The sequence below is a fragment of the Hemitrygon akajei genome, chromosome 2 (genome assembly GCF_048418815.1).
Source record: "Hemitrygon akajei chromosome 2, sHemAka1.3, whole genome shotgun sequence".
In the NCBI taxonomy this organism is placed as follows: Eukaryota; Metazoa; Chordata; class Chondrichthyes; order Myliobatiformes; family Dasyatidae; genus Hemitrygon; species Hemitrygon akajei.
Window position 1 is genome coordinate 153,536,351 of NC_133125.1, and position 27,748 is coordinate 153,564,098.

A 27,748-nucleotide genomic window follows, 5' to 3' on the forward strand; every position below is an offset into this window, starting at 1 on the left:
TAGCGAGCAGATGTGAGTGTCATTGGAATTACAAAGGAAAAGGTGGTAAGCAAATTCAAAGCTCCGATGGTGGATAAGTCACCTGGTCCGGATGGACTACATCCCAGAGTTCTGAGAGAGGTTGCTGAAGAGCTAACGGATGCCTTCGTCATGATCTTTCAAGAATCACTTGATCCTGGCATTTTCCTGGAGAACATGGAAGACTGCAAATATCACTCCACTCTTTAAGAAGGGAGGAAGGCAAAAGAAAGAAAATTATATGCCAGTCAGCCTAACCTCAGCGGTTGGAAAATGTTGGAGTCTATTATTAAGGCTGTGATTTTGGGGTACTTGGAAACTACTAAAATAAGTCAAAGTCAGCATGGTTTCTGGCAAGGAAAATCTTGCTTGACATATCTGTTAGAATTCTTCAAGGAAGTAAAAAAGCAGAGTGGACAAAGGAGAGGCTTAGATATTCAGAAAGCATTTGATCAGGTGCCACACATGAGGTTGCTTAACAAGATAAAATCCTATGGTGTTACAGGAAAGATACTGGCATGGATAGTGATATGGCTGACAGGCAGGGGACAATTAATAAATGGTGCCTTTTCTGGTTGGTTGTTAGTGAATAGTGATGTTCTTCAGGGGTTTGTATTGGGACCACTACTTTTCATATTGTTTGTCAATGATTTAGATAATAGCAGATAATAGTTTGCAGATGAAGATAGGTGGAGAGTTAGGAAGTGCTGAGGAAGCAATGTGATGGCAGCAGAACTTAGACAATTGGAAGAATGGGCAAAAAAATGGCAGATGGAATACAGTGCTGGGAAATGTATGGTAATGCATTTTCATAAAAGAAACAATAGTGTGGACAATTCTCTAAATGGGGAGAAGGTTCAAACATCTTAGGTGCAGAGGGACTTGGGGTTTCTTGGGCAAAACTTCCAGAAGGTTAATTTACAGACTGAGTCTGTGGTAAAGAAGGCAAATGCAATGTTGGCATTTATTTCAAGGGGAATAGAATATAAAAGCAAGGATATAATGCCGTGGCATCATAAGACGCTAGTCAGCACCTTCCCAAGATTAAGATGCACAGAGTTTAAAAAGAAAAGTGGCTACCACCATAAGAACCACTTCCTACAGTCTCAGAGTCAATTCCTACAACCACATCGGAGGATTTACTAGAACCGGTTTGCTTTCACTGCTCTAAGTCTCACCTGCTAACCAGATTGCACACACAAAATGCTGGAGGAACTCAGCGGGCCAGGCAGCATCTACGGTAACAAATACAGTCGATGTTTCAGGCCGAGACCCTTTGGCCAGAAAAAAATGAATTGTTTTTAAATGTGTGGGATGGGGAGGCAGAGAGAAACTCAAGATCACAGGTGAAACCGGGAGAGGGAGGGATGAAGTACAGAGCGGAGAATTTGATTGTTGACAGAGTTGCAGGGCCAGAGAAGAGGGAATCCAATAGAAGACAGAAGGCCATGGAAGAAAGAAAACGGGCAGGAGCACCAGAGGGAGGCGATGGGCAGGTAAGGAGATGAGGTAAGAGTGGGAAAAGGGGAAGAGGAATGATGAAGGGGGACATTACCAGAAGTTCGAGAAATCGATGTTCATTCCATCAGGTTGGAGGCTACGCAGATGGAATATAAGGTGGTGTTACTCCAATCTGAGTGTGGCCTCATCTTAACAGTTGACGAGGCCATGGATAGACATATCGGAATGGGAATGACAAGTGCAATTAAAATGTGTGTCCACTGGGAGATCCCGCTTCTTCTGCCGTACGGATCGTAGGTGCTCGGCAAAACACTCTCCCAATCTACGTAGAGTCTCACCGATATACAGGGGGCCACACTGGGAGCACCGGACACAGTGTATGACCCCAGTAGACTCACAGGTCCTTCTTTGTTTTTTTTCTTAGACCTTCTTTGTTTTTTTTTCTTAGATATTAGATTAGTAGATTAGTTAACTTTCATATATAGATTTATTTTTTTTCTCTTTTTTTATATTATATATTATGGAATATCTAAACTTACCTTGTTCATATATATACTATATGGTTTATGTTTTGGGAAAACTTACTTATACTGTATTCATTGCTTATGTATTCCTTCATGTGTAATGGGAGTCTATATGTTTGTAATCCCTTATCAATATTTTAATTGTATTTCATTCATAATATTTTTAATACTAATAAAAAGATTGAAAGAGAGAGAGAGAGACTCACAGGTGAAGAGTTGCCTCACAGGTGTATGCAATCGCCTCACCTGGACGGACTGTTTGGGGCCCTCTTTTGCCAACTCTGGTGTCAACCAGATTGACCTCCTTTGTTAGGAAATAAGTTATCCCACAAGAGTAAGAATTCCTCTACAGTGTCTGAATCTTTAGTCCTGAATAGGACAATTTAAAATTTACTATGCAGTGGATGTCTGTCTATGGTACTTGTATAATATACTGTGAGATAGTTGAGATGCATTCAACATTGAGTTGAAATTTATAGCTAAGAAGGGAGGAGTGTTGTGGGTTTGATATTTCAATGATATTTGAGTAATCTTGTATATAGGTTGATTAAACATTCTTGTTCATTTAAAACTAATATATTACGAGTAAAATGTAAAGACGTGGATTGCGTCAACACGCAGCACGTAATACGTGTGCGCCTCGCTTAAAATAAATTCGAACTAGATCCGGTGTATAAAAGTTTACAGTTCTGAATGTACCGATCACCAATGCGAAGTTTTATTGTTTGCATTATTTCTTCCTCTCTATTTGTTTATCATGAATAAAGTCTAGTTCTGAAAGGGGAAAACTGCGCGATAATAGGGTCACGCGGGGAAACGGCGCAAAATCTGAGATGCAGTACTGTAGAGAATTCAGCGAGCACCCTGTCAGGGTTTCGCAGCACTGGACATGTTTTTCTACGTTCTTTTTTGGTTTGTGCTGTCTTTCGGAGTTGCAGGTAAGATCGTGACTCCGTTGTAAATCGCGCTGCCGGGTCCGCCCTCAGCCCAACAACAATCAGGAGTATAAAAGATTGACATTCACAGGCACACAGGGTTAAATAGTACATTGGTTTTAATGAAGAAAAACACTAAAGGGAGGTGAGTACATTATTTTTATCAGCAAGGACCGGTTCGACATGTAGCGGTGAGGTGTATATACCTCAAAAACTTGTATAGATTTACCGTGGAGAGCTTCTGACAGGCTGACACGCTGTCTGGTATGGAGGGTGGGGGGCGCTGCTGCTGCTCATGACCGAAAGAAGCTGCAGAGGGTTGTACAGAGTACCCAGGACATCTTCAGGGAGCGGTGTCTCAGAAAGGCAACGTGTATATTTAAGGATCTCCTGCACCCAGGCCTCGTCCTTTTCTCACTGTTACCGTCAGGTAGGAGGTACAGAAGCCTGAAGGCACACACTCAGCGATTCAGGAACAGCTTCTTCCCCTCTGCCATCCGATTCCTAAATGGACATTGAACCCTTGGACACGACCTCACTTTTTAAACATAGATTATTTCTGTTTTTGCATGCTTTTTAAATCTATTCAACAATGGTTGTATTGTAGGAAAGGTGGAGGAGCTGAGGGCATGGATCAGCATGTGGAATTATAACATTGTAACCATTGGTGAGACTTGGTCCAGAAGGGGTAGGACTGGTAGCTCAATATTCTGGGGATCTGCTGTTCTAGACGTGGCACAGTGAAAAGAATTAAATTGAGGGGTGGTGTTACTAGTCAGGGTAACTGTTCCAACTGTGTTCTGTCAGAATAGACTGGAGAGCTTGACTAGTGAGGTTTTATGGTTGGAACTGAAAACAAGGTAGGTTTGACCACGTCAATGGGGCTCTGTCATTTCCTATCTAGGATTCAGAGGAACAAATCTGCAGAGAGACCTCAGACTGTCGTAGGAAACGTAATGTTGTTATAGTAGGTGATTTTTCCACATATTGACTGGGACTAACATCCTGTAAAAGAACGAAATGTGCTAAGAGTTTGTCAAATGTGTTCAGGAAAGTTTCCTTAATCAGTACATGGAAGTCCCAATCAGGGAAGTGTGCAATACTTGATCTGTTATTGGGAAATGAGATAGAGGTGACAGAAGTTTGTGTAGAGGAACATTTTGCATCTAGTGGTCAAAATGCCATTAGCCTCAAAGAAAATATGGAAAAAGATGAGTCTGGTCCTTGGGTTGAGGTTCTAAATTGGAGAAAAGCCAATTTTGATGGTATCAGAGATGATCTGTCAAGCCTGGACTGGGACAGGCTGTTTTCTGGCAAAGGTGTGGCGACCCACTTCCCAGCGCACTCGAACCGGCTCACAAAGTGGCGCGCGCCGGCATTGAGGCCGGTCCCAAAAAGGGCACCAGGCCTTCTTCACCAGCAAGGGGAAAAGCCCGCGTGCGGGACGGGACTGTGAATACGCGCCCCCTACAGCATTCCGACCTGGGGAGGGTGGGAACAGGAAGGCTTTAAAGTGAGGCCGCGAAGTTTGAATGCATCTCTTTTGCAACTGCAATTCACTGACTGTGTGTTGTTATTTCTGATACAAGGCCTTCAAAAATGTAATTATAATAGTACAGTGCTTGTATGTGGCTGTCAGAATAAAAGTAAAGATAAAAGATGTATGGAACCTGGGCTTTCAAGAGAAGGTGAGGAACAAATGAGGGACTTTTGGAGTATAAGAAATGCAAGAGAATACTTAAGAAAGAAATCAGGAGGGCTAAAAGAGGGCATGAGTTTGCCCTTGCAAGACAATGAGTTCTTGCATCTGTATTTACCCGGGAGACGGACAGCAATTCTATAGAAGTGAGACAAAGCAGCAGCAAGGTCACGGACCCTGTACAGATTACAGAGGAGGTGTTTGCTGTCTTGACGCAAATTGGGGTGAAAAAATCCCCAGGGCCTGACAAGGTGCTACTTTGGACCCTGCGGGAGGCAAGTGCAGAAATTGCAGGGTCCCTAGCAGAGATATTCAAATTGTCCCTAGCGACAGTTGAGGTACCAAAGGATTGGAGGATCACTAATGTCGTTCCACTGTTTACGAAAGGTTTTAAAAATAAACCAGGAATTTATAGGCCAGTGAGCCTGACATCAGTAGTGGGAACGTTACTGGAAAATATTCTAAAGGCCTGGATGTATGAGTATTTAGATAGACAGGGACTGATGAACTTTGTGACTGGTAGGTTGCGCTTAACCAAACTTGTGGAGTTTTTCTACATGCTGAAGGCCATATAGACAACATCTTGGCTGTGGGAAAGTTTTGATAAGTCATCATTCTGAAAGATTGATTTGACTCTAATGATAATTTTGATGTTAATCACTTTTAACAGTTGTGGGGGGAGAAACACATGCACTTTTTGGGCCATCAGTAAATGTTGGTGACTGCTGCTCCACAGAGTTCTCAGGAGAAAAGAGGTAGTAAATTGATTCAGTATTTACCACACTTTCAAATTTCATCCAAAGCTCCTTTCCTGCAGGTCCTGTCATTTGTCCCTACCACTGATCACACCACATCCCTACCCACAACTACCTCATATCCCACCCTCAACCTCTTGCCTTCCCCTCTCTCATCCAAGTCCTCCTCTCTACACAACTGCACCACCCCTGCCTACTGAAGTCCTCCACCCCACTGGACACTCTGATTCTATGGCTGACGCCAGGTCCAACTCCTGTCGTGTCTTTACCATCCTTCTGACCAGCCTCCTCTCTGCTGTTGTCTGTCCTCAGCTGAGACATCACCTAACCAGTTCCAGGCCTACCATAATTTTGAAATCTTCTTCCGTCACCTCTGCCTCCGTGATGATCAATTTGCCAATGAGTCCTTGCCCCCTACTGATGACCCCTTCTCACGTTTCCAACAGTCGCATTCCTTATGTACCCTCTTCTTGTCTGTTACACTCTCTCGAATTCTTCATTTCCTACTGCTGACATGACGTTAACTGTCTGACTTCTGCACACCCCTGGCTCTTTTGCACATGTTGCTCTCCATAGAAGCATAGAACACTACAGCACGGTAAAGGCCCTTCAGCCCTCCATGTTGTGCTGACCCATATAATTCTAAAAAAAAGTACTAAACCCACACTACCCCATAACCCTCCATTTTTCTTTTATCCATATGCCTGTCCAAGAGGCTCTTAAATACCCCTAATGTTTTAGCCTCCACCACCATCCTTGGCAAGTCATTCCAGGCACTCACAACCCTCTGTATAAAAAAACTTACCCCTGAATTTTCCCCTAATCTTCCCTCCCTTAATTTTGTACATATGCCCTCTGGTGTTTGCTATTGGTGCCCTGGGAAACAGGTACTGACTATCTATGCCTCTCATAATCTTGTAGACCTCTATCAAGTCCCCTCTCATTCTTCTACGCTCCAAAGAGAAAAGTCCCAGCTCTGCTTACCTTGCTTCATATGACTTGTTCTCCAAACCAGGCAACATCCTGGTAAATCTCCTCGGCACCCTCTCCATAGCTTCCACATCCTTCCTATAATGAGGTGACCAGAATTGAACACAATACTCTAAGTGCAGTCTCACCAAAGATATGTAGAGTTAGTGCTCCATTCTCTCCGTACCAGTCACAACTTCCCATCAGACCTGAAGATGAAGACGATGCTATAGTTATCTGGCAACAGTCTCATACCTTGAAGAGACTAAACAGATGCTCCTGGCCACTTCCTCTTACCTCCCCCTTGCGTATGACACTCACCAGTAATCACCAGGCTTCAGTCTCCTAAATGGACTCAAATCCAAACACTTCAGGAGATCTCCCCTTTGCAACATCCAACCTGATAGTGTCCAAATCCACACTGCAACTTCCTCCCTCCTACCCAAGTCTGCCCTAGTAGCCCCATTGTTTCTGCCTGCTCCTGACCCACTGAACGTATCTCCTCATACCTGAACTCCATCGTGTTCTCCCGCTTGTTCAGTCCCTTCTTCTGACATCTGGGACATCTGCTACGCTCTCTGCCATTTTAAGAACTTTTCAATTTCCTGACCACTATGGCCTCATCTTCACCATGGGATGATGTATCATATATTGAGACATGGATTCAGATTTATTATCACTGTCTTGTATGCTGCAGCAGAAGAGTGTAAAGATATAAAATTACTCTAAATTACAAATATAAATAGTGCAAAAAGAACAAGGTAGTGTTCATGAACTGTTCAGAAGTCTCATAGAGGAGGGGTTGTTCCTGATTCATTGAGTGTGAGGCTTCAGGATCCTGCTCCTCATGGTAGTAATGAGAAGAGGGCATATCATAAATCGTGACAATCCTTAGAGATACACCAAGTCTCTCTCTATACCAGGCTGTGCTGCAACCAGCCAGAGCTCTCCACAACACAGCTATATGAACATTTATAAGAATCTTTGGTGACGTACCAAATTTTCTCAAATTCCTAAGTAAGTACAGCTGCTGGCATGCCATGTTGTGATTGCAGCAATGTGTTGGCCCCAGGGTAGATCTTTGGAGCTGTTGTTGCCCAGGAACCTGATGCTGCTCAGCCTTTCCGCCACTGACCCTCAGTAAGGAATGGTGTGTGTTTTCTCGACTTTCCCTTCCATCAATTCTTTGGTATATTCAGATCTACTGTAGATACAAAACTGGTTATAAGGAGGATTGAGAATATTCTGAGCAAAATAGAATGGGAGGAATTTTTCAAATGGAATTCAATGTTAGGGTGGGTAAGTAGAAATGTCAAGTACACTCAGTGGTCACTTTGAGGTACATCTGCTCATTAATACAAATATCTAATATGCCAATCATGTGGCAGCAACTCAATGCATGAAAGCATGCAGGCACGGTCAAGATGTTCAGACCAAACATCAGAATGGGAAGAAATGTGATCGAAGTGACTTTGACCACGGATGATTGTTGGTGACAAACAGTGTGGTTTGAGTATCTCAGAAACTGATCTCTTGGGATTTTCGTGCAGTGTTTACTGAGAATGGTATGAAAAACAAAGAAAACATCCAGTGAGTGGCACTTGCATGGGCAAAAATACCTTGTCCATGAGGGAGGTCAGAGGAGAATGGGCAGACAGGTTTCAGCTGACAGGAAGGCAGTAGTAACTCAAATAACCACGTGTTACAACAGTGGTGTGCAGAAGAGCATCTCTGAATGTACAACACATTGGGACTTGAAGTGGTTGGGCCACAGCAGCAGAAGACCATGAATTTAAATTGTGAGATTGAGAACTTCTGATAACAGGTGCCAGTGTTTTGTATATATAAAAGACGTTAACATGTGGTTAGTGCAAACATTAGGAAGATAAAAGGAATATTGGCCTGTTTTGCAAGAGAATTTGAATATAACTGTAGATGTTATACGAGAGCTGTTGGGAGTGGTTGAAACTAATGCGATGGCGATGGGAACCAGTTTGATAGAGCTGAGGATAAGCCAGCAGATTTATCAGTAGATGGTGGATGAAACATAAATGTAAGGAAGGACAAGCCAATGACTGGGTACAAATGCAGACAGGGCAAAGAATTAAATTGTACTATAGAGGCAAAATTCAAAAGCGCAAAGAATGCTGGACTGAAGGTGCTGTATTTAAATGCGCACTGCATTTGGAATAAGGTGGATGAACTTGTGCAATTATAGATTGGTTGGGATGACGTTATGTGCATCACCGAGTCATGGCTGAACGAAGGCCATGGTTGGGAAGTTATCATCAAAGGATATACAGTACTTTGTATCATAAGGCCAGGCAGAAAGGTATAGGTGGTGCTGTGACTCTTTTGGTAAGCGATTGAATTACATCTGTCGAAAAGATGTCATCGAGTCAGAGAATGTGGTATCTTTCTGGGTGGGCTTAAGAAACTGCAAATTAAAAAAAATTATTATGGGAATCATCCATAGGCTTCCAAACAGAAGCCAAGATGTGGGGTTGCGATTGCAAAAGGAGCAAGAAATGGCATGTAACAAGGATAATGTCAGAATTGTAATGGGCGTCATCAATATACAAGGGGATTGGGTAAATCAGCTTGGTGTCGGATCGCAAGAGAGGGAATTTGTTGAATGCCTATGAGATGGCTTTTTAGAGTAGCTTGTGCTTGAGCCTATTAGGTGAAAGAATGTCTTAGATTGGGTGTTGAGTAATACCCAGATCTTATTAGGGAGCCTAATGTAAAGGAACCCTTAGGAGGCAGTAATCAGTAAATGATTGAATTCAAACTGCAATTTGAGAAGGAGAAGCATAAGTCACATGTATCAGTATTGTAAAGGGACAAGGGGAGTTGCAAGGGAATGAGTGAGGAGCTTGCCTAGGTGGATTGGAGGAGGATACTGGTGGGGATGACGGCAGAACAGAGGTGGCTGAAATTTCTGGGAATAGTTCACAAGGCGCAGTATATATATGTTCCATAAAAGAAGTTCTCAAATGGCGGGGTTGTCGGAGTTTACAGTGTGACATGTATAGGGTGCAGAACTGGGCTGAGAAGTGGCGGATAGATTTCAACCTAGGTAAGTGTGAAGTGGTTCGTTTTGGTAGGTCAAATTTGAAGACAGAATATAATATTAATGGTAAGACTCTTGGCAGTGTGGAGGATCGGAGGGGTCTTGGGGTCTGAGTCCATAGGACACTCAAAGCAGCTGTGCAGGTTGACTCTGTGGTTAAGAAGGCATACGGTGTATTGGCCTTCATCAATCATGGAATTGAATTTAGGAGCCAAGAGGTTGCAGATATATATGACCCTGTTCAGACCCCACTTGGAGGACTGTGCTCAGTTCTGGTCGCCTTACTACAGGAAGGATGTGGAAGCCACAGAAAGGGTGCAGAAGAGGTTTACAAGGATGTTGCCTAGATTGGGGAGCATGCCTTATGACAATAGGTTGAGTGAACTTGGCCTTTTCTCCTTGGAGCGACGGAGGATGAGAGGTGACCTGATAGAGGTATATAAGATGATGAGAGACATTGATCATGTGGATAGTCAGAGGCTTTTTCCCCAGGGCTGAAATGGTTGCCACAAGAGGTGACAGGTTTAAGGTGCTGGGGAGTAGGTACAGAGGAGATGTCAGGGGTAAGTTTTTTTACTCAGAGAGTGGTGAATGCATGGAATAGGCTGCTGGCAACGGGAGTGGATGTGGATACGATAGGGTCTCTTAAGAGACTTTTGAATAGGTACATGTAGCTTAGAAAAAAAAAGGGCTATGGGTAAGCCTACTAGTTTCTAAGGTGGGGACATGTTTGGCACAACTCTGTGGGCTGAAGGGCTTGTACTGTGCTATAGGTTTTCTATGTTTCTATCTAATTAATCGTCTGTCCGTTTAATGCTTCCACCAAAGTGCATGACTATACATTTTTCAATATTGTATTTCATTTTCCACTTCTTTGCCCATTCCCCTAATTATCTAAGTCTTTCTGCAGGCTCCGTTTCCTCAACACTATTTGCTCCTCCACCTGTCTTTGTATTATCAGCAAATTTAGCCATAAACCCATTTATTCCATAGTCCAAATCATTGACATACATCATAAAAAGCAGCGGCCCCAACACCCACTCCTGTGGAACTCCACTGGTAACTGGCAGGCAGTCAGAATAAGTTTCCTTTATTCCCACTCTCTGTTTTCTGCTGATCAGCCAATACTTCACCCATGCTAATAACTCCCCAGTAATTTCATGGGATCTTATCTTGCTAAGCAGTCTCATGTGTGGCACCTTGTCAAAGGCCTTCTGAAAATCCAAGTACACCACATCTATTGCATCTGCTTTGACTACCCTGCTTGTAATTTCCTCAAAAAATTGCAGTAGGTTAGTTGAGCAGTATTTTCCTTTTAGGAAACCATGCTGGCTTTGGCCAAACTTGTCATGTGCCTCCAGCTGCTCTGTAATCTCATCCCTAACAATCAATTCCAACAACTTTCCGACCACAGATGTCAGGCTAACGGCTCTATAGTTTCCTTTCTGCTGCCTCCCACTCTTCTTACATAGTGTAGTAACATTTGCAATTTATCAGTCATTGGAATTTAGTTTCTCCTTCTCAAATTTCAAAGTGAATTCGATCATATTTGTTTGCCCTCGCTTTTGCTTTTACTTTGGCTCTGACATCACTTGTCAACCATGGTAGTGTCCTTCTTCCATTCGTAAATTTCTTCGATCACATTGTGATCACTGTTCCCTAAGGGTTCCTTAACCTTAGGCTGTCTTATCACCTCTGGCTCATTACACAACACTCAATCCAGAACAGTCAATCCCCGAGTGGGCTCAACAACAAGTTGTTTTAAAAAGCCATCCCTTAGATATTCTACAAAATCTTTCTCTTGAGGTCCAGTACTGGCTTGGTTTTCCCAATCCACTTTCATGTTAAAATCCCCAATGATTATCATGACATTGCCCTTCTGACATGCCTTTTCTATCTCCTGCTGTAATTTGTAATCCACATCCTGGCTGCTGTTTGGAGGCCTGTATACAACTGCCATTAGGATCCTTTTACCCTTGCCATTTCTTAACTCAACCTGTCTTTCCAATAGACCATATATCCTTGGACGTTCAGCTCCCAATGGCAGCCATCCTTTAGCCAAGTTTCAGAGATGGCCACAACATCATACTTGCTAATCTGTAGCTGAATTTCAAGATGATCTATTATTTATTGTGCTGCGTGCATTCAAATATAACACTTTCAGTCCAGTATTTTTTGCTTTCTGTTTTACCTGCACCACGCTTCTATTGCCCTGTAATTCATCCCATTGGGTGTGATTATGCCTCAGCTCCAGCCTGTCCCTTCTATCATCTCTGTTGCCCGCTATCTTTGATTTATTTCTGTTTTCCCCTTCCTCAGCCCTATCACTCCAGTTCCCATCCCCCTGCCAAATTAGTTTAAACCCTCCCTAACAGCTCTATTAAATTTGCCTGCTAGAATATTGAGTAGAATAGAATAGAATAATAGAGAGATATAATATCAAGCCTCCCCCCTCCCCTTAACATCCCTATCTGAAAAAATAGAAAGAAAAAGAAAGAAGAAAGAAAGACTGCCTGGATATCAGCAGATCCCCACATGCTCCATGGAATTCAAAATAGCTTTAATATATGTATTTATTTCTTTCCCCAGAGGACCAATAACTTTATCTTCGAAGCACCTATATAAGTAATCCTATCTTTTGTAAATAAGGGCTGCAAATTATCAGAAATGTGTTATATTTATTCCTTAAACTACAAGTAATTTTTTCAAGTGGAATACAGCTAAAAATTTCATTATTCCAATGATCCATACTTAAGTATGAATCCGATTTCCAAGTAACTGCAATAGCCATTTTGGCTACTGCCAATGCAATTTTTATAAATTATTTCTGATATTTGTTCAATTTAAGTTTCAGTTTTATCCCTTCAATATCACCTAATAAAAATAATATTGAGTTATGTGGAAGTTGTTTTCCAATAAAACTCTTAAATTTATCCAAAAAGGTTTAATTTTAAAACAAGACCAGGTGGAGTGTAAAAAAGTACCAGTTTCTTGATTACATCAAAAACATTGTGATGCACCATCAGTAACTCTCAGAGACGTGAGGCGAGATATAGGCTTTTATTGGCTGGAAGAAAGAACAAGCAGCAAATGGCCACCACACTACATCCTGGAGACTGAGGCCGGGGCTGTGTCTCCAATCGCCTTTATACCGGGGTCTGTGGGAGGAGCCACGGTCTGTGGGAGGAGCCACAGGAGCAGTCAGCGGGGGGGGCGTGTCCAGACAGGTATATGTAGTTCACCACACATTGATTGGATAAATTTGGGTTTAATCTATTTATCTTTTGTGGTGTAATGTATAGTTGATGTAAAAAATTGTATTGTTCTAATCTAAGTCGGACATTTATTGTATTTGTCATACTATCAAGACCAACTTGCTTCATCAATTTTAATATTCAAATCTATTTCCCATTTTTGTCTTGACTTATGAATTCCTTGTTTAAATGTCTGTTTTTGAATCAAATTATACATACAAGAAGTAAATTTTTAAATCTTTCCTTTTTGAATTAAACTTTCTATTTTATTAGGTTTCGGAATTAACATTGTTTGACCCAGTTTATCTCTTAAGTAAGCCTTTAATTGAAAATAACAGAAAAAGGTGTTATTTGATATTTTATATTTATTTTTTAATTGATCAATTGACATCAATATTGTTGTTGTTGTTCGTCCTTCGGAGTCGAAGATGACCACGACTTCTGTCAGGTGGAGGGTTTGTGACTGTGGGTCCGGAGGTGACTGGTGAGGTCAATCCGGGCCCTGAAAGCTCGCCCACATGTGGGACACATGAGGGTAGGTGCTGCAGTGGAAGTGGAGGTAGTTCGAGCCTTGCACACGGCGCGTTTCCTCTGAGCCTCTGTGGTGCGCCTGATTTCTTCTGCATACGCTCCTTTAGTGGTCCTGCTCCACCAGGTTGGGCGGTCCAGAGCAAGCGATTCCCAGCTACTGGGATTGATGTTGAGGTCTTTCAGGGACACTTTGAGGCAGTCTTTGAAACGTTTCTTCTGCCCTCCAACTGAGCGCTTGCCCTGGCTCAGCTCTCCGTACAGCAGCTGTTTTGGTAGTCGACTGTCAGATATCCTGATGACATGGCTGGCCCATCTGGCTTGGGCTTTCTGTAGGAGGGTGTAGACGCTGTGGGTGCTAGCCTGCTCCAGGACCTCCGTGTCTGGGACTTTGTCCTGCCATTGTACGTGGAGAAGTCTGCGGAGGCAGCTCAAGTGGAAGTGGTTGAGATGTTTAGCGTGTCTGCTGTAGACAGTCCAGGTCTCGCTGGCATAGAGGAGGGTGGTGAGAACCACTGCTCAGTAGACCTTCAGCTTGATGGTAAGGCTGAGTCCTCTCCACTCTCCCAAAGGCGGCACTGGCTTTGGCAATTCTGTTGCTGATCTCTGCATCTATGTTCACCGCTCGTGATAGAGTACTGCCCAGATAAGTAAAGCTGTCGACTGCCAGTAGCTTCTGCCCCTTTACTGTGATGTGTGGTTCCTGGTAGGGCTTTCCGGGTGGGGGCTGGTACATAACTCTGGTCTTTTTGGTGCTGATTGTAAATCCGAAGTTGTCACAGGCTCGTGAGAGGCAGTCCATTTCTCACCATATCGATGTCCATTTCAGTCCATTCTTCAAAACAATCTCCTATATGTCTAATCCCTTTTTGATTCCAGTTATATAAAAGTTGGTTATCATTGTAAAAGGAATAAGTCTATTTTGAATTAGAGGTCTCTTTGCTAATAAAGATTTCTTTATCTCATCATCACCGTTTGTCTTATTCCATAAATCAATCAAGTGTTTTAATATAAGGGATTCTTTCTTTTCCTGTATCCATTTAGATTCCCACTTATATATAAAATCTTCTGGTATATTTTCTCCTATCTTATCTAACTCTATTCTAATCCATGCTGGGTTTTCTTCATCAAAAAAGATGCAATAAATCTAAGTTGATTTGCTTTATAATAATTCTTAAAGTTTGTCAGTTGTAACCCTCCTAGGTCAAATTTCCATGTCAATTTTTCAAACAATATTCTTGACATCTTACCTTTCCAATGAAATTTCCTCACACATTTATTTAACTCTTGAAAAAACTTCTGCAGCAGTTGTATTGGCAATGTTTGAAATAAATACTGTAATCTAGGAAATATATTCATTTTTACAGCATTGACTCTACCTACTAATGTTATTGGTAACATTATCCAATTATCAAGGTCTTCTTGAATTTATTTCAATAATGGTAAATAATTAAATTTATATAAATTCTTTATATTGTTATCAACTCTTATACCTAAATACTTTATACCATTTATTGGTCATCTAAATTGAGTTACTAATCGACATTGACTATAGTCTCCTTTAGTAAGGGGTAAAATTTCACTACCTATGTCATTGATATCAATGTGTACCAGGACTTCTGGCTGTTCACCCTCTCCCTTCAGAATATTCTACACCTGATCCAAGACATCCTGTACCCTGGCACCTGGGAGGCAACACGCCATGCAGGTATCTCTAACAGGCTGAGAGAACCTCTTCTCTGTTCCCTTCACTATGGAATGCCATAAGACTACCGTGTTCCTCTTTTTCTCTCCCTTCTGTCAGGTCATTCCCCTCAACAGCATCCAAAATAAAATAACAATTACTGAGGGGGATGACCACAGGGATGCTCTGTACCATCTGAGCTCTTCTTTTCCCTTCCCTGACAGTCACCCACTTGTCTAACTCCTGCAGCCTCAGGGTGCCCAACACCCGGTAGCACCTATCTATCTCCTACTCACTCCCTAAAAAGCTGTAGGTCATCGAGCCACAGCTCCAGATCCCTAACACGGTCTCTCAGGAGCTGCTTCTCTGTGCACCTGGTGTAGATGTGGCCAGCTGGGAGACTGGAAATTTCCCAAGACTCCCAGAGCAAAGCACTAACCCTACAGACATGCTCCGTATTCCTCAAAAAATGCAAGGAAAACCAAAGTCCACTTACCCACTTACCTCGCCAAAGCCTGAAAGAGCCAAGGCTTTACCACTCTGACTCAGACCACTCTGTCGATGAGCACTCCTTTGCTGACCGCTCCGCTAGGCAGTGTCTTCCTTTTATTCCTGAGCCTTCCCTGTTCTCCAACACACAATTGGTGCTCCTGTTGTGGGCGAGTTCCCGCAAATCTTTCCCCTTTTAATCTTTGTTCCTGGACTTGTGTGCTGCCTTCTTTCTCTTAGCTGTCCAGATCACAATTGGTGCATAATCGGTGTTATAATGGGTGACAGAGAAATGGAAGACTAACATACTGAGTACTTTGCATCTGTCCTTACTGTGGAAGACACTACCAGTGGGCCAGAGGTCTGTGAGTATTAGGGAGCAGGAGCGAGTGCCATTGCTATTATAATGGAAAAAGTGCTAGGCAAACTGAAAGATACTGAGGTGGATAAGTCTCCTGGACTAGATGGATGACATCCTAGAGTCCTGAGAGAGATTGCTGAAGAGATATGGATGCATTGGTCATAATTTTTCAAGAATTACTTGATTCTGGCATAGTGTCAGAGGACTTGAAAATTGCAAATGTCAGTCCACTCTTTAAGCAGAGAGGAAGGCAAAATAAAGGAAATTTTAGGCCAGTTAGCCTAAGGTCGGCAGTTGGGAAAGTACTGGAGTCTACTATTAAGGATGAGGTTTCGGGGTACTTGGAGACAATTGATAAAATAAGTCAAAGTCAGCATGGTTTCTGTAAAGAGAAATCTTGCCTGACAAATCTGTTAGAGTTCTTCGAGGAAGTACCAAGCAGGGTGGACAAAGGAGAGGCAGTGGATGTCATTTACTTGGACTGAGGCTGCTTAACAAGGTAAAATCTATGGCATTACAAATAAGATACTGGCATGGATAGAGGAATGGCTGACAGGCAAAAGGCAGCAAGTGGGAATAAAGGGGCTTTTTCTGGTTGCCTGCCAGTGACGAGTGGTGTTCCTCAGGGGTCAGTATTGAGACCACTACCTGATGCACCATCAATAACTCTCAGAGACGTGAGTCAAGGTAGGCTTTTATTAGCTGGAAGAAAGCACCGTCAGCAGCTAGAGCCCACCACACAACATCCTGGAGACTGAGGGAGGAGCAGTGCATCCAATGGCCTTTATACAGGGGTCTGTGGGAGGAGCCACAGGAGCAGTCAGTGGGGGGGGGGGGGGGCGTGTCCAGACAGGTATATGTAGTTCACCACGCTACCTTTCACATTGGCTTTCAATGATTTAGATAATGGAATTGATAGTTTTGAGGCAAAATTTGAGGCTGATACAAAGATAGGTAGAGGGGTAGGTAGTGCTGAGGAAGCAATCCATTGCAGTAGGACTTAAACAAATTGGAAGAATAGGTGAAGAAGTAGCAGATGGAATAAAGTGTTGGGAAATGTATGATAATGCATTTTGGTAAAGTGAACAATAGTGCTGACTATTATCTAAATGGGGAGAAAATTCAAACATCAAAGATGTAGAGGGACTTAGGAGTCTTCGTGCAAGCCTCCCTGAATGTGAATTTACAGATTGAGTCTGTGCGGAAAAAAGGCCAATGCAATTTTGGTTTTTATTTCAAGGGGAATAGAATGTAAAAGCAAGGAGATAATGCTGGGCTTTTTAAGACACTAGTCTAGCCGCACTTTGAGTATTGTCAACAGTTCCCCTTCCTGAAGTCCACAGTCAATTTCTTGGTCTTCCTGGCATTGAGCACAAGGTTGTCATTGTGACACCACTCAGCCAGCTGATTTATCTCACTCCTGTACACCACCTCATCATCATCTGATATTCTGCCAACAGTGGTATCATCAGTTAATTTATAGATGGCATTTGTGGGTGTAGAGAGAGTGGAACAGTGGGCTAAGCACTCATCCTTGAAGTACACCTATGTTGATTGTCTGTGAGCTGGAGATTTAATTACCAATTCACATGGACTGTGATCTCTCAGATGAAGAAGTAAAGGACACACTTGCAGATGGAGTTACAGAACCCCTCGTGTATTGCAGCTTGTTGATTAGAACTGAGGGTATGGGCAGCATGGTAGCATAGTGGTTAGCACAACAGTTTACGGTACAGATGACCAACGTTCAATTCTCACTGCAGTCCGTAAGGGGATTGTATGTTCTCCCTGTGACTGTGTGGGTTTCCTCCAAGTGCTCTGGTTTCCTTCCACTGTCCAAAAACGTACCGGTTTATAGATTAGTTTTGTCATTGTAAATTGTCCTTTGATTAATCTAGGGTTAAATTAAATGCATTGTGGCTCAAAGGGTCTGAAGGACCTACACTGTGCTGTATCTCAATGAATAAAATATATGATTGTGTTGAATGTTGAGCTGTAATCAATAAGCAACATCCTGACGTAGGTGTTACTTTTGTCCAGGTGACGCAGAGCCAAGTGGAGAGCCAGTGAGACTGCATCTGCTCTGGACATATTGTGGTGATAGGCAAATTGCAGTGGGTCCAGGTCCTTGCTCAGGCAGGAGGTAATTCTAGCCAAGACCAACCTCCTTAAAGCACTTCATCACAGTAGATGTGAGTGTTCCCAGGTGACAGTTGTAGAGGCAGCTCACCGTGCTCTTGGGCACTGGTGTGATAGATATCCTTTTGAAGAAGATGTGTAATTCTGACTGCTGCAGAGAGAGGGTGATTGTGATATCCGTGAACCCCACTGGTAACAGATTGTATCCTGAAAATGCCTTATTGTTAGTACAGTGTTCTGATGTTATGGGCTCTATGTTCATAGTTACACAACATGGATAAAGTTCATTCCTGCCACTCATTGGTGGCTGTAAGATAGTTCAGCTGTAATATGATAGTTGTGTTCTGAAGAATTCCTGTTTTACAGAAAATCATGGTATTAAAAAAAAGTTATGCCAATGGGAAAAGCGGGGGTGGGGGGAGGGAAGTAGTAGCTGGAGAGCTTTAGACTTACAATAACAAAGTTATTCCCCCCAACAGGTTTTTCAAAATTAAGTGAGTTATTTTATTACTAAAGAATGTGTTACCTTATGAAAATGTTCTGTTCAGTTCCCTAATATGTCAGCAGTAAAAGCAGAACCTGACCTTTTAACAGTCATTTGTGTCTGGTTACTGCGGAGAGGTTACATGTACATTACCTTTCCTTCTGCTTCTCACTTTCCAAATTAACTCTTAACTGCATCTCGAGTTTCTGATCAATACCGATCACAAAATTCAGCCTGCATAATACAAAGAGTCTTCCTGACTTCATTAATCGTGTAGTATCCAACTAGTGTTCTGAAAAATATTGTACAGCAGAATTACTTGCATAATTGTGTCGATCTGCCACTCTACTAGAGGCCTATAGGTTCAGACCCAGGGAATAATTGTCAAACACAGTTTATTTAAAAGTATATACTGTTTATTAGCAAGCTTGTGTCACTCAGTTGAACTACAGAGCCCCACTCACAGAGTTTGGGAAAATCTGCAACCCAAGTGAGCCCCCGAGTACTGTCTGGGCTGCTGATATACATTTTTTATCACATACCTACTTTGATAAGGGTAGACAGAGCAACTTTCTCATGCAACAAACACTTGAATGTTCATACGTTATTCTCACAGCACAACTTGTCAAGCTGCCAATAAGTCAGTTAGGTTTTAGCCCTTTTAATTCTGCATATAATTCCTCATTCCCTCCTTTTGTCATTCTATGACAATGAGGATTATCAATGTCAGGGTTGTTGTACATATTAATTTTCATATTCATGTTAGAAGGAGGATAGTAATCCTTGGGATGAGCCAAAGGGCTTTCTGTGTCATCTAATTCTGCATTCTCATCATTTGCACCTCAGTCTCTCTTAGAACCCCTTCCTTCTAGGGGACTCCTTGTATAAATATCCCTGTGGGTGTAGGGCAAAAGCGCTAGCTGACAATGGGCCCGAAACATCAGAAAAGTGCAATGATGATAGCATAATGTAGCAGTATACCGCTCCATCCTGTTAGGATGCCACTGAAGAGCCACAATCCCACTTTTGGGGTAAAACAATGTTGGTCGGCCCTGGTTTTCTGGATTTTATTTATCTCCTTTTTGAATGTGAATGGAGAGAGAGGTAATGTTCTCTGACTCATCTGGGATGTAGGTGCAGAACTCTTGTCCTATAACAGAACATGCACCTCCTTTTTCAGCCAGAACAAAATTGAGGGCCATTCAGTTCAGCAAAACCATCTGTCGTAGCGCCATCATTTCAGTGGTGATGGCCCTCACCTGATCCTGGACACCATTCAATAGTACCAGTGGTACTACTGGCCATCTCTAAAACGGCGGCCAGGTTGATGATTTCCCTGGAATTGTGGGCCGCACTGTAGGAAGGGAAAGCTATCATCCAGAAGCACTCTGGTTGTGAGATTCCTCGCTTTTGCCGTAGGAGGGAAGGGTGCTAGTCCAGGGTGTTCAGCATTCCCACATGGGGCACAAGGTAAGCCAAAAAGCAGCACCCCATCTCTCTTCTTGGGTGTCCCATCAGCAAGCTGTGTCTCCTGGGAGCCACAAGTAGGCCTTTTCTCTGCAAATCCATTGAGTTCCGTTCAGGGGGCATGGTGGTTCAGCCGTTGTATAAATGGCACAGGTGCTATTACTCGGAAACCAAGTCCCCTTACCTTTGAAATTACAGTAGCAGATAGTATTCGCTGGTTGGTCGATCTGACAGTGGTGGAGGGCCATGATGTCTGACCTCCCCATTAGATGGCTTTTTCCAGGGAGATGAGTGTACCAACCATTAAAGCAGTCGCACCCACAGTCTCCATTCGCATCACTGGTGCAATTCTGGGCCTCGCTAGTCTGAGTGTCGTCAGAAAAGCACAGACTGATCGTTGTTCACTGCTCAGCAGAACGGCTATTAGGGGAACCTCTGTCTTCCCATGGGAAGGAATCGCTGCACACACCCAGCAGGCAGATGAGTTAGCTTTCCCAGCTTAACCATAGCAAAGCGACAGGAAGGTGTATGGCTCGGTTACTACAAGTGCTTAAGATTACAAGTATAGACAGTAATAGCTTAGTGATGAATGCACACATTTGTCATGTCCCAGATATGTCCATTTTGGAAGTCCTTGTAGTTTGACAGCCGTGGGAGTGGTCAGTAACACTTGGTGGGGTCCTTTCCAGTGAGGCTCAAGCTTCTTTCTAAGATGGCTCTTTATGAGAATAAAGTTTCCTGGGCAAAATCGATGTTCATTTTCCATTTCTTCTTCTTCCCGGTGAGCTTCCTTCACCTGCGAATGAAAAACCTGGAGAGATTTGGTTAGTGCAGGATACACCCTATAATTTCATTTGACATTTGATTCAGGTCCATCTCAGGTAATTTTGGGGTGGGCAAGGTAGCCTTCCATGGGGTTCTTAACGGTCTGCCATATACAATTTCGGCTGCCAACAGATCATGTTTGGTCTGCTAATGAGTTGTCATCTGGAACAAGACTATCGGTAGCCCTTTGAGCCAATTTTGACCCATTTCTTGTCCTAGTTCAGCCAATTTGCTTTTCAGCATCCTATTAGCCACTTAAATCAGGTCGGTGGCCTAAGGTCTGTGGGGCAATGGAATGTCTGTTTAATACCCAGAGCCTGGCATAGTTGGGTATCACTGTCGCCCACAAAATGAGGGCCGTTGTCAGATGCAATTTGCTCTGGTTTCCCGAATCTGGGAATGATTTTTTTCACCAAAATACGCACCACGGAATCTGCTTTGTTATCTGCAGTGAGTTATGCTTCAATCCATCTACTAAAAGCATCAAGAATTAGAAGACAGTACTTATAACAGTGCACGCACGGTAATTTGTTAAAATCAAGTTGCAGTTACAGAAAGGATACCTTGGTAATGGGGTATATCTCTTTGGGCATGGGGTGTCTTTTCCTGGATTATGTTCTCGGCATATCAGACATCGTCGTGCAACATTCTCTACTACTTTTCTCCGGGTCCGGGCTCCACCATGATTCCAAACGTTGCCTTGCCATTCCCTCCTTGCCAGGTTGAGTGTTGTTATGTACAGAATCTACAGTATGGCCCAGTATAGCTTCAGGTACGCAGGACAGACAAGGTAACCCAGAGGTGTTCGGTCAGAGTAAAAACATGCAGCCGATTTCCAGGAGGCTTTCTCTTTTCCAGAGGTGTCTCTCTGTAAAACCTTAATTCCAGGCATACCCTTTGTTTTGGAAATGGGGGATTCAGTTTTTCCCTGGCAATTTGTCATTTGGGGAAATGTCAGTGCTCTAATAAGGGCAGTTTATTTCGCAGCTGAGTCCGCTCTGTTGTTTCCATGGTCAATCTCAGTGGTACCGTTCGTGTGTGCCGAGCATTTACTAATGGCCAATTGTGAGGGAAGACAGATGGTGGTAGTCGATGTAAATTATATTAGTGATGGGCATACCAGAGGAAGTGACGTATCCTCCTGCTATCCAAAGTTGTCTGAAGTCATGAACGACCCCAAAGGCATATCTAGAGTCTGTAAAAATATTGGCCGATTTTCCAGTGGCTGGATGCATGCTCTAGTGAGTGCAAAGTGTTCATTTTGCTGCGCCAAGTGAGGAGAAAGAAAGGAAGCGGACTCCACGGTTTCTATGTTGGAAACAACAGCATAGCCTGCATGGCGCTGGCCTTGGTTGTCTACAAAGGAGCTTCCGTCTACGTGGAAGACTAAGTCCGGGTTAACAAGGGAGATGTCAGTCATGTCAGGTCGGACTTCTGTCAATTGGTGATTTATTGTTGCAGTCATGGGGATGAATCTAGACACTCAGGTGGGCATTCTGAAAAGGTGGCTGGGTTCGCAGTAGAACAGGGGGAAAATGGAGAAGGGGGTTCTCTGGGCGAAGAACCTCCTATCTAGTGCGATGGAAATTGACAAGGCCCAGGAATTTACACATCTCAGTCGGCGTGGTGTATTAACAATGGGGGTTAATTAGCACAGGTCAAGAGCTGAATCTAGTACCTTCTGGTCTATTAAGATCTGTACTACATTGGTGCCGCACTTGATAACAAAACCTTTTAAATACAAATAATTTTTTTCTGACAAACTAACACATTAAATTTTTTAAAAATGTTTAATGTAGTGTCATTATATTTGTTCAGAATTGGACAAAATCAAAAATCAACTTTCCTCACAAGGAAAGGAAACAAATATTAAAATATGGAAGATTGCTCTCGCCACTGAATGCAATGTTATGTACTAAAATTTAAATGAACTTTTTCCCCTTCAGATGGCTTCTGTGGTTTGTTTTGTAAGACTGAACTACGACACTTCTTTCTGACAAGGCCACATTGTTAATACAACTACAATGATAAATAATGAACGTCTTTATATGATTTATAGCTTTCCAAGAAATACTTTGTCTTTGTGAACTACTAACTAATTTTAAATGGCTTTCTGAAGCTTCAGTGGATTCTAGCCAGTTCATATTGTTGACTTTAACCCTGTCGGCCACCTTTCTGGTGGGGAAGGGGCTTGGAGGAGGAGAACACAGTACTGTGGGGACTGGTTCCCTGCTGTGTTCAGCAGATCTCCCAATCGTGCTGAATAAATGGCATTAAAGCATTCTAGGAAATCGTCAGGGCTCTCACCTTTCCTGGGTTTACACTGGAACTTAGTTGCATCTATGGGGAGGGGGTCAGAAAATGGGACAAGGCGTCCAATATCTTCAATCATCCGGGGTTCGGTTTGCTAGGTCGCGATTAACTGGTCGTAGTGGCCATGTCCGAGCCGAGTGGTGAATCGTGTCCGATCAATTGGAGTAAGGGCAGCCTTAGCCAGAGGGAACAAATCTCGGGAGTTAACGGAATAAGTAGTCAGGACAGTTCTTAAATAATTACAGAACCCTTGGGGGTCGACCTTTCTGTCAGGGGCGGCTTTCAGTGTACCACAGAGTTCGGAAGGGGTCCAGGGCTTATGGATTTGCATCGTAGGTACTTGTCCCACCACTCCGGCTTCGGGGTTAGGAATGGTCCTCATTGGCAATTGATGTTGAGACTGTATCGGTCCTGCTAAAACCAATGGCCCTTGTTCAGGGGTCCAGTCTGACTGCGCGTGCTGTCAGAAACAGGCATTGAGCTTCCCAACTGTTCTGGAGGAACTACATCGGTCGGTGGTGATGCAATGACTGCCGAGTTTGCGACAGAGTCAACAGGGCGAGAACCATATGGGGGTGAGGAACCTGATCGTGGTAAAACAGGCACCGAGGCAGCTGTGGATAGTACAGTGGGATCATTAGGTCACCTTACCCATTTCCCAATATTCATCAGTATCGTCTTCGGAATTGGTTGGTGTGCCTAGATAGAGGCAGGTTACCCCAGAATTATTTTTATTTTCTGTTTCCCTTTTCCTTTCATTCTTTTTTCCAAGGTGAGTGTGGTTTGTCTCTGGTACAATTTCTTCCCCCGTCTCCTTTGTCTCCCTTATCCCATTCTTCACAAATCACTCTCAACTCTTGCTAACTCCTAGGATTGCCTCTCTTATCATGTACGCTTATCCCTCTTTGCTTAGTGTTATTGGTCCAACAATTGAACTTATGTCAGCAGTCTTATAGTTTTGCCTCTTGTCGCCATAGCCAATCAGGAAACCCTACTCTTTCCCTGCCTTCCCTTTCCATATTCCCTATTCCGCCTGCCGTACTAAATTGAAATCAAATGTACCTCCTGTAGGACAATTGTCTCTTCCCAAATGTTTAGACAATTGGAACAATGTTTGTCTCAGTGCACACCCATCGTATTCCAGGGGATTCGAACCACCTGTCTTGACTTACTATTCTGGGGGACTTGAACCGCCCATCCTTTCTGTTCCCTTTGGGTCCCGTCTGTGGATTTTCCCCACCAAAATGAGGGAACAAACAGAGTCGTCAGAGAGCAGAGAGGAACCAAGGTTAAAGCTTACCTTCTGGGCCCATTCGTCTCTGATTCACCCCAGGTTTGTCTACTTATTCAGTTTTGGCGAGGGGTCTACCACATATTGGGACCCTGCTCGCTGCTGTGCCAAGATGTCGATCTGCCTCTCTACCAGAGGCCTTCAGGTTCAGACCCAGGGAATAATAGTCCAATACAGTTTACTTACAAGTGCATACTGTTTATTAGCAAGTTATCACAAATGTACTTTGATAAGGGTAGACAGAGCAGCTTTCTCATGCAACCAAGACTTCTTTGTTCATAAATAATTCTCACAGTAGTACTTGTCAAGCTGCCAATAAGTCAGTTAGGTTTTAGCCCTTTTAATTCCTCAGTTGTACCAAGTGCTTCTCTCTAGGCCACTCTGGTGTTCTACTTTCCCTTTCCTTCCTGGCCCTCTGCTGAATTCTGAAATATTTCCAGTCTTGGGATTTACCCTTTTTTTGGGCAATGTTATAGCCCATTTCCCTTTGCGTGATTCAACCTGCTATCAGAAGGCATATGAAGGTAAATGCTTGCATCACTAGAATAGATTTTAAGCCTCATTTCTTTCAGCCAATGTTGTGTATGCAGTATTCGTGCCAGCTGTGCATATTATGATATCGTATGAATGCAATTAGCTAATTCAGGTCCATACTTGTTCCTCTCGAGTTGAAATTACAAAGAGCTTTCAGTCATTCTTACATTTCTGTTCCTAAATCTTCAGCCTGAAAGAAGCCCAATAATTACTGACTGGCTGTTTTTACAGATTAGATTCATCTGATCATGTTTCCGTGCTTTCAGTCACTAATTCTATTCTCATTCTGTAAAAGGTGTTACTTTACCCAGCTAAACCCTCAGTGTGGGAAATCAGTTCTTTATCCTTTGGTTGCCAGGAGCAGCTGTAGCCTCAGTCCAAAGTTGTAAGGTGTTCGTTTTAAAAGTCAGTTCAAGTTGATTTGTTTTATTCAACGTTAGCTGCCATTAGTTTGTGGGTTTTGTATTTTACTCTGCAAGTTCAGTACAGCCGACCTGCATTAAACAATAATACAGGTTTGTGTGTCCACTTAAGTGGGAAAACTTTTAGGTAATGCAGGAATAGGATTTGGGTTGAGCTCCTAAATGGCTGACAAGATTCAAGAACATTTATTATCAAAGAATGTACAAATTATACAAGCTTGAAATTTGCTTGCTCGCAGGGAGCCACAAAGCTAGAAACCCAAAAGAACCCAATTTAAGAAATAAAAGACCAGCACTTGATGCACAAATGAAAGAGAAAAGAGAGGAAATATCATACAAACAACTGAAGCAAACAGCATTCCAAACCAAAAATGAGTCCTCAGATCTGAAACCGTAGGCCCAAAACCTTACCTATCAGTTCATCATATTAGCACAATCATGGCTTCGCCTGTCTAAGTAGACAATGGATGTGCCTGGTCCGGGACACAGACCTGGGCGATAAATATGGAGATCCTGGGCTGCCCAGACATCAAGATCCCACTCTTGGCCTCGTAGATGTGGTCCAAAGGAATGCAAAGCAGTGTATTTGGCATCAGTGAGTTGCTCATTGGTGGAGAAACTGGAGGAGCTGGAATTGGTATGGACCGTGTTGCTGAAGTTGGAGTTGATGCACGAAGGCACTGTCCAGTCTAACAGCAAGTGCTTATCATAGACGCTTTTCAATAGATATATAATTATTGATCCCAGAGGTAATTACAGTGTCACAGTAGCATTATAAGTGCACAGATGTACAATAGTAGAGGAGAAGTAAGAAGAATAAATTAAAAATAAGTTACCTTAAACAGTCTAACACAAGAGGTCATCACTTCCCCGGCTATAGGTTGTCTCATTATAGACCCTAATGGCCAAGGGTAAGAATGACCTCATATAGTGCTCTTTGGAGCAGTGCAGTTGTCTCAGTCCATTACTGAAAATGCTCCTCTCTTCAGCCAAGGTGGCATGCAGAGGGTGAGATACGTTGTTCAGAATTGCCAGGATTTTCTGTTTTCCTTTGGATCCTTTGTTCTACCACAGCCTCCAGTGTGTCCAGTTGGACTCCTAAAACAGACCCAGCCTTTCTAATCAGTTTATTGAATCTGTTGGCATCATCCCTGTTGATGCCATTGTCCCATCGCACCACTGCACAGAAGATTGCACTCTTGACAAGAGACTGGTAGAACATGTGAAGAAGAGGCCTGTATACTCCAAAGGACCTCAGTCTCCTCAGGAAGTAAGGTGACTCTGGCCCTTGCCAACAGCCTCTGTTGATGCTCCATTCAAGACTGACATCTAGGTGTAGCCCCAGGTAATTGTAGGTCCCCACCACATCCACGTCCTCACTGACAATAGTAACGGGGCAGTGCAGGCTTGGTCTGCTTAAAGTCCATCACCATCTCCTTTGTTTAGCTGCAGATGATTTAGCTTGCACTACTTAACAAAGTCCACCACCAGAGTCCTTTATTCATCCTCCTGTCCTGCCTTAATACAGCCATTGCTGAGTCATCAGATAATTTCTGCAGAGGACGTGACTCAGTGTTTTATCTAAAGTCCGAGGTATACGGGGCAAAGAGGAAGGGAGCCAATACAGTCCCCTGTGGGGCTCCAGTGCTGTTAACAGCCAGGTCTGACACACAGCTCTGAAGCTGCACTAACAGGTCTGCCAGTCAGGTAGTCCATATCCAATATACAATGGAAGTGCCACTTTGCATTGAATGGAGCTTTCCCCCAGCAATGAGGGCTGTATGGTACTGAAGGTACTTGAATTCAAAAAGCAGTGCTGCCTTGCTTATCCAAATGGTAGTCAGCTTTGTTCAGTAATTAGAGGATAGCATCTTTGACTGCATTGTGCTCCTGATCGAGGGCTGATCTGACCAGGAGTCCATTGTCCATTGTCCTCTCCTTCTTTAAATCAGTTAACAAGACCAAAATACTGATGCCCTGTCATGACCGCAGTCTTAATTCTGTCGCATGTACAATTAAGTTCCACTTTCCCCCATTAATCAAATTTCCACAACCTTTGCCTCAGTATCAACCCTGCACTGTCCCTCTACCCTTGTTCCCATTCCATGATGCTTCCACAACTTAAACCTCAACAATTCTGAGCTGTACAACAGCCCTGATTTTATATCACTTTCTCCATGGGTTAACAAGTATTGTCACAGCAACATGGAGGACGTACACTGTACATTCAAGTTCATTTGTCGTTCAGTCATACATGAATACAGCCAAATGAAATGGTGTTACTCCAGGGACAAGGTGCAAAACACAGCACCCACAGTCACACACAGCACAAGGTACATATAAGATAGCAGTAAAATACAGTCACAAAGAGAGAAAATATATATAGTTCAAGTCCCTGAGTCCATGAACGTTGCAGCAGTCTAGTCGAACAGTATACTGCTCGTCTTCTGCTGAGCGAACACTGGAGAGCAGCACCAACTCAGATGCCTCTCTCCTGGATGGCTGCAGACAGGCTTGAGGCCA

At 43.1% G+C, this 27,748-nt stretch overlaps 1 protein-coding gene across 3 annotated transcripts in view; it reads left to right on the forward strand.

Moving 5' to 3' along the window:
- The first annotated feature begins 2,839 nt into the window (after nt 1-2,839).
- The window catches only part of LOC140717056 (uncharacterized), a 55,949-nt gene continuing 31,040 nt past the window's right edge, over nt 2,840-27,748 (forward strand). For all 3 annotated transcript variants that reach the window (XR_012096436.1, XM_073030241.1, XM_073030249.1), the window contains exon 1: nt 2,840-2,941. Coding sequence is in view for 2 of the 3 variants with exons in the window: in XM_073030241.1 (XP_072886342.1) it covers nt 2,893-2,941 (49 nt within the window). In the remaining variant the exon portion in view is untranslated. The remainder of the gene's footprint in view (nt 2,942-27,748) is intronic.